The sequence below is a fragment of the Neophocaena asiaeorientalis genome, unplaced genomic scaffold (assembly GCF_003031525.2).
Source record: "Neophocaena asiaeorientalis asiaeorientalis breed wild unplaced genomic scaffold, Neophocaena_asiaeorientalis_V1.1 scaffold963, whole genome shotgun sequence".
NCBI lineage: Eukaryota > Metazoa > Chordata > Mammalia > Artiodactyla > Phocoenidae > Neophocaena > Neophocaena asiaeorientalis.
Genome location: NW_020175056.1, coordinates 49,663 through 57,495, shown reverse-complemented (window position 1 = coordinate 57,495; position 7,833 = coordinate 49,663). Strand labels below are relative to the sequence as shown.

Sequence of the window (7,833 nt, the reverse complement as noted above, 5' to 3'; positions counted from 1 at the left end):
GAACCATTATCAGGAAACACTAAAGCTATAGCCAGAATACTGCCAGGTATCAATCAAAGGGTGAGACAAGGAAGAAGATAAGAGAACAAGGAGCCGGCTGATTCTTGGGAAAATAAGACATTGCACAGAATCAAGTATCTGACACAATTTAAAGCACATGGTTCAGAACTAAGCCCGTGTGGATGGTAAGCAGGTGTTGGAGCTTCCGTTCTCAGGTTGCCTGGTACATGTAATAGGAATCCAAGTGGTGACTTCATCTCTGCCCTGGACAACCTCTTTGTTTTCATCCCCCTTTTCCCTACACTCATCTCCTCAATATCTCCCCCATTAAAAATGACAGTGGGGACTGGCAGGTGAAGAATGTGATGGTAAGTAGAGGGTCACAAGTCCCCTTAAATATCAAGCCCCAACCATACATGCATTCCTTCTCCACACATATTTCCCTACACTGGAAAAAGCAACAGCTCTCCTATGTACCACATTCTAGGACACCCTGTGATCACATAACAACAGAGGTCTCCCAAGTGCAGTGTACCAGAGAATGGGTTGTTCCCTCTTCTGATGAGGTGGGAGCATCCCGACAGGCAGCTTTGCACAAAAAATCCTGTTTTAGCCTATATGGGGCTGACAGGTCGGGGGGAAAATGGAAATCTAAATTCTCTCAGTCTGGATTATCCTCTTTTGTAACATCCTTGATTAGATCACGGCTGGAGAAGCAAGGGTGTAACTTGCCCAGACTGTAAGACTCCCGGCCAGAGTTGGTGACTAATAGTACAGGGCTGTAGGTTAGTGTGTGGTTGTTGTTGTTTGTTTACTGTGTCAGGTTAGGTAAGGTAATTGTAATCCTAATTTTGAGATACCTCAGATGAGCCCCAAATATCTTAAAGTGTGACTAAAAATTCTCAAAATAAAGTTGCTCTTACTTTTCTTCTACTTAAAAATAGGCTACATGAGAGTTTAGAAAAGGACGCCATGTTTGGCCTGGAGAATACACCCAATATATGTTAGTATCTGCAGTTCCTTTCATACTTCTCTCCCTATAATTCTGGATTGCCAAAAAAATTAGGAATCACTGGCCTGAGGTTTCCAAAGTTAGGATCTATCCCTTTCCCAAGTGACAGCCACAAGACAAACATTGTATCAGACTCCATCTAAATAAAGGATAAAGATAAACTAAAAAAGAAATATCTAGTAATGTACTCTGTGACCTTGAGCAACAGCTCTCCCCTTTCTGGGCCTTAGTGTTCTAACTTAAATCCAGAAGACCATAAGCTCTAACACCCAGTCCAAAAATGATCTGACCAGACACAGGCCAAACCCCACCCCAAGCCACCTGGAGATTTTACTATTCACGAGTCTTGGCTCCTCCCACTTCCCTTTCAATCCCTTGGTTAAATAGCTTCCCTCTAATGGCTTTTGCCCTGGAAGCAGCACGTCCCAACTCCAGCCAGAAGCAGCTCACCCCAGAATGAGAGCTGCCACCCTCCTTGTGGCCAGGGCAGCAAGCCTTCGCCTTAGGCTCCTGCTTTCCTTCTGGCTGGACCGAGGTGTAGGAGCCAAGGAGCTGAGGTTTGTGACATTGGTGAGTAGACTTTCCTCATTGCTCTTCCTATAAAATTGTTACCAGCAGGGTCTGAAAATCAAGTGTAAGGTTTCATTTTACCCTAGTAAAGACCAAACTCAGAAGACCAAACTCAGAAAGCTGAATATGCAAGTTTTGCAACTTCCTCATAATGAAGAGCGAACATGTCCTGACAAAAGCCCGTTTGGTTTGGTTAATTTTTACTTTACGAATGTTATTTATCTATTCACTTACTTTACAATGCCTTGAATGTAGATTCCTTTTGATAGCTACTCGAGGCCAGGAGACACCTCCTCTAGGTCTGTTTAGCACCAGAAGCTAAACTGGCTTCATTCAATTTAATGATTATGTGTTGGCAAGCCAAAAAACAGTCATTTTCTAAATTAAGTAGCCCCTTCCCTTTTTCCTGATATATTTATAAGCAGTCTTTGAAGCATAAAAGTAAAACTAAACTCGAGTTGTAGGATGACTTCCTGAAGCATAGGTTTGGTTGACCATTAAAATCATGTTTTTCCCAACCCATGGTATGTGTGACAAGTTAGGAAAGGGGGGATGGGGCAGCTACTGTATGTTGTCAAGGAAAGAAAATATACTGTTGGCATTGCCTTAAAAAATAGATAGGGAGAGAGATTGCAAAGTAAAGGGGATTTACTACTTTACTGTCTTGGAATTAATTCCTTTATATCTCTCACTTTCTGCGTGGTCTTTGATTCTCTCTGTCTCTCTATTTCTCTTTTTTCTGTTTTACTCACTGCCTCTGCCTCTGACTCTCTCCTTGAAATTTGCAGGCTTTCTTGATCTCTTTTTCTTCATCACATTTTTTCATTTGGTAGAGTGAAAGTATGCTGATAAGTACATTTTCTTTCTGAAAGAATATCCAAAATTTATTTCTATAATTTCAAGGAAAGTCAACTTTTACTTAAAAATTAAACACGAAGTTCTTATTTTTCTCAGCTTGCTGTACTCAGGACTCCTTTCTTTACCTTCTAAAGAAAAATTTCATAACCGTATGTTTATGCAAATCATGATTTTTCGTCCAATAAATCTTTACTATGAGTCAACAATGAGAGAAAGAGAGAGACCAGCAATGAGAGAGAGAGAGAGAGAGACCAGAGAAATATATCATCAATTTATTTATGAATGATTCACCAGCTGTCAGGCTTCTGTGTTGGAAAAAAAAAAAGCTGTAGAACACTGTGTACTTTATATAGGGAAATCCATGTGAGTTAGACTTTTACTTATACCAGTGTGTTCCTTGCAAACATGTGCATTAAGCAAGTGTAGGGACTCTGCAGGAATTGTACTGTCAACACCATGACAAGCTGGTTGAGGGGAAATCCTTTTTGGGATATTACAGTGAACTCTCTCAGCTAACAGCATCTGGTCCATTCTTTCCTCCATGTTTTACAACATCAGGCTGACTTCCCTTAGCTACCAAACTGTTGTGGGTTTCCTTTCTCCCTCTACACTCTCAGTTAGCATGTGCTCAGGGACTACAAGTTAATACAAAGTTGTTAATACCTAAGAAAAACCTTACAAAGGTAACTCTCTAGGAGCTAAAAAAATTTAACAATTACCACACATGACTAATGTTAACAATTTTTCCTACCTCAAATTTCTTCCATTAGTGGTAGATTAAGGGCAACTTAATACATCTTTCTTGGCTGGAAGATACCACTGTCTTCTTTTTACTGATTAAAGAGAATATCTGACTAAATGGTTCAATTATATACCGAGGAAATTCCCTAGAAAATTATTAGGAGGACAAGAATAAAAGAAAGTACCTCTGATTAAAGTGATAATATTAATGACAATAACCAATAGTTAATTTTTTACTATGTGCCAGGCACTGTTCTGAAATTTCAATAGATTATGTTACATTATCCTCCCAACAGCCCTATAAAATAAGGTTACCAGAAAACACAGGATGCCCAGTTAAATTTGAACTTCAGATAAACAGCAAATAAATTTTTAGTATGTGTATGTTTCCATGCAACATTTGAGCATGCTGCATTTTTGTTTGCTAAATCTGGAAACCATTCTATAACATTTTTGTAAAAACCTTATTAACCCTATTAACCCTGTTTTATAGATGAAGGAATTGAGGCACAAAAGAGATTAAGCAACGTGCTCATGGTCACACAGCTAGGATTTGAACCCAGGCTGTGTGATCCCAGAAGCCTGCCCTTAATCACTAGACACATTCTGTTCCTGCTGCGTGTGCCTAACCCAGCACATGAAGCTGAGGCTTCTCCATCCTGTGTATTGGCTTCACTTATAGTCAGCAAGTGGTTTCCTTGCTTTTCTACCATGATACAAAAAAGAAAACAAAGCTTCCCCGGTTCTGAAAAACTGTTCTTGGCAGAAAGAGCAGGAAACTCTCCGGTTCTTATTCTCTCTCATGAACAGAGTCACCACATGCTCTTTTGAAAGAGGTTCACCAGTGTGCATCCATTGGAATGCTAGTTTGACAAGTTGTTAACAGGTGTTTCAATTGTCAAATCAGATTGGAGAAGAAAACGTGGGTTAAAATGTTTTTAAAGGTCTCTTAAAGGCAGAACTTTTCAGAGTCTTTAATAGTCTAATATTTACTGTGGCTTTCAAGGAAAGGATTTAGTAAATTATATTTCCTAAATTTTGACTACAGAATACACCTCCTCTTTTTTTTTCCATAATGTCTCATAGAAAACCCTTAGAGAATTGCTGTTTTATAATTTATAGAGAGAATAATAAGTATGGTGAGTCTCAAGGTACCCATCAACCAGCTTCAGTAATTATCACTCATGGCCAACCTTGTTTCATCTATATGCTGATGCACTCTTAATGGACTTTTAAAAAGTAATCCCATACATCATTATTCCACCCATAAATGGGGAAATGCCATTTTAAAGCATTCTCTCTCCCCTAAGCCAGGAAAAACCACAAGTTCAGGTGATCTCAAAGAGAATAATTCCTTCTCATTCTACCTGGGTTTTACAAAGGAAGGGGTGATAAGTCACAAAGTTTCATTCTTCGTGGTTAACCATGCAAAATTTCTGCTCAAGTAATAGAATATCCTTGATGCAAATAGCCTCCAAATCTTCAGCACATCATCTCTATACTGGGATGGGTAACTTCCATACTGTGGTTAGGTAAACTCAAGTGGTTCTGGCCACCACACACTTTCAGGGATGGCAGACCTTCTGGGTTTTTCCTCAATCCTCCAAGGAAAGCAACAGAATGACAATTTACTGCTCAGGCTGGCAGTCTAATACTGTTACCAATTTTCTAATGCTATGTGTTAAAATAAAAGTTCAAAGCAATACCTAGGAAAATATTGAACTTTCATTAATTCAAGTTCTATTATCATTTATCAGGTATAGGATTGAGAACAGGTCACTTAATCCATCTGAGCCTCAAATTTCCTAAACTTAAAGTTGGCGATAATGATCATAACTATAATTTCTATTTCACAAAGTTGTCTTTAGGTTCAAATGGCATGATATACATATGTAAGTGTGAACCATGATACAAATGTAAAGTGCTGCTGTTAGTCACCTGTCTAAAACAGAAACTTTCCAACTTTTTGGATAAAATCTAGGTGAGACAATTATACATTTTTTAAATGGTGGTAAAATACGCAGGACATAAAAATTTCCATTTTAACTATTTTAAGTGTACAGTTCAATTGCATTAGGTGTATTCACATTGTTGTGCTACCATTAAAACTATCCATCTCCAGAATTCCCTTCATCTTGCAAAACTGAAACTTCATATCTATTAAACAGCAATTCCCCAGCCTCCTCCTCCTCAGCCCCCACAATCACCGTTCTACTTCCTGACTCTATGAATTTGACTACTTCACATACCTTGTGTAAGTGGAATCATACAGTACTTGTCTTTTTGTGACTGGCTTATTTTACTTAATGTCCTTAAGGTTCTAGTTGATCCTTCATTATTTTTCAGCAAAGAAAACTTAAGGTATTAGATGGTTATCATGTCCTCTAGAACCACAGGCTAACAGCTTACCTTGTTTGTACTCAAGTCTCCCCCACTTGTGAATTCTAATGTATTTTGTCTTGGGGGAGACACACATCTGTATGTAAGTACGGCTTGAGGAGGGGAGAAGCTGGAGGGGAGAATAGAGAGGGGATACTACCACAGGTCAGGAAAAGCACAGTGAAGACCTGAGTTGGACCAGAAAGCAGTAGAATTGGAAAAGAAAAAAAGAGTTTCTTTTAAAAATTGTGAGGGCAGAAGAATCCCTGTGGGTTGACTGTGGATATTAAGGAAGAGAAAGAAGTCAAAATAACCCTGTTTTCTGTTGGAAAAATGATGAAACCATGAGATAGGGTACATGAAAGACATTAAACATTTGAACTTCTTAAAAAGAAATATGAGAGGGAATTCCCTGGGGGTCCAGTGGTTGGTACTCAGTACTTTCTCCGCTGGGGCCCTAGAGTTCATTCCCTGGTTGAAGAACTAAGATCCTGCAAGGCACGTGGCACCACCAAAAAAAAAAAAAAAGAAGAAGAAATGAAATAAGGGATATAGCTACCAAAGAAATTTGTAATATTATGTATTACACAACACCATACAGCACAGTGGTTAAAAGTACAGGTTCATGAATCAGACCACCAGGGTTTGAATGCCAGCTCAACCTTTTCCAGGCTGTGTGACTTTGGATGAGTAACTTAACCTACTTGTGTCTCAGTTTCCTCATCAGTAAAATGGGGATAATAGTGCTTCATGGAGTTATTGTGGGGCTTAACTGATTTAATACACAAAAGTACTTAGAAGCCTATATGGTAAATGCCTAAAACATTGTAACCATTGTGTTGTGTTGACCTTATACAGTCACACAATTATCTCGTGTATTGTTTATAATGTTCACATAACCAGTTAAGTAAAATGTCAATTTTTTCTATTTATTCTTTTTATTCTCAAAGGATGAAGTATTTTCATGTCTTTTTTCATTTAAAATTGATGAGTTTTCTTCCCAGCTTTTGGCCCCTGACACAATAAAAACTGGAAAAATATATATATTTAAAATGTGACAAGAAGTTAAACAGATTTTATTCATTTCAACCATTGTTTGACTTACTAATTGGTTGATTTACTGGTCCTTCTTAACTTTTGGTTAGAATAGATTATTGATTGCCCTTTTATTTGTCTTCATCTTCATTGTTGTTTGAACAGTACCTTTGAACACAGACAGAAACTTCTCAAGTCCTATAAACCTCTTTTTCACTTCTATTAAAATAAGAATTACAGTTACAGCTACCATACTGTAAGCATCCACTAGATGCCAGGCTCTTTGTATTTTGAATCCTCCTAATGACCCAGTAAAGCATGTGACATTGTCTTGTTATTACGTAACAGTAATGGAAAGGAGCTGTGGTATACTGGGTGCTGTAACTCTCTAGTGGCACATCTCCAACTTGTGGACTGGCTTATAGAAGCCGTACCAGATAAAACTCTTCCCTGGAAAACAAAAACCAGGGTTCTTGCCTCAGCTCACAAACAGCCCTTCCATCTCTCTCCCCTGCATTGTGGCTCCCTAATCGCCAGGGCCAAAGAGCAGTGAAGCCATCCATAGGGACCTACAGGTCTTTCAGAGACATTTGCTGGACAGACCACTGTGCACTGAGGGTTGCTACTGGGACAAGTAGAAGGTCACTTCAGTTTACATTCACAGGCTTCTCCCACTTTTATGCCAATGCATTTTGCAAATTTTCAATGTGGTGAACTGATCAGGGACATTATATTGGGCTCATGTCATTTCAGTCAGCCAGCTTGCCACCATGGGCTCTTGAAAGCTTTCAAAGTGCCCTAAATCCAAAGGAAGAATTAGTTTTTCTTTTCAGTCAGGGGAATAAAACTGGGGGAGAGATGATTAGAAATTAATAGAAATATTTCCTGAAGGAGAAATATTTCCCTTTGCTCAACGGGTAGTTCTTATTTGCCCTAATATGTTGCCCATTTTTGGCAGCAGGAAAGGAATATAGCAAGTATCTAAGTTAAGGCCTGAATAATATTTATAATAACAACAACCAAAATTATAGTAACAGGGGCTTCCCTGGTGGCACAGTGGTTGAGAGTCTGACTGCCGATGCAGGAGACACGGGTTCGTGCCCTGGTCCGGGAGGATCCCACGTGCCGTGGAGCAGCTGGGCCCGTGAACCGTGGCCGCTGAGCCTGCGCGTCCAGAGCCTGTGCTCTGCAACGGGAGAGGCCACAACAGCGACAGGCCCGCATACCGCAAAAAAAAA

General features: G+C 39.3%; 1 protein-coding gene across 1 annotated transcript in view; it reads left to right on the top strand.

Moving 5' to 3' along the window:
- Positions 1 to 1,468: 1,468 nt before the first annotated feature.
- ACP3 (acid phosphatase 3) overlaps positions 1,469 to 7,833 on the top strand; it is a 28,367-nt gene continuing 22,002 nt past the window's right edge. Inside the window, 1 exon segment of the mRNA XM_024764022.1 lies at positions 1,469 to 1,582. Within this exon segment, the coding sequence (XP_024619790.1) occupies positions 1,469 to 1,582 (114 nt within the window).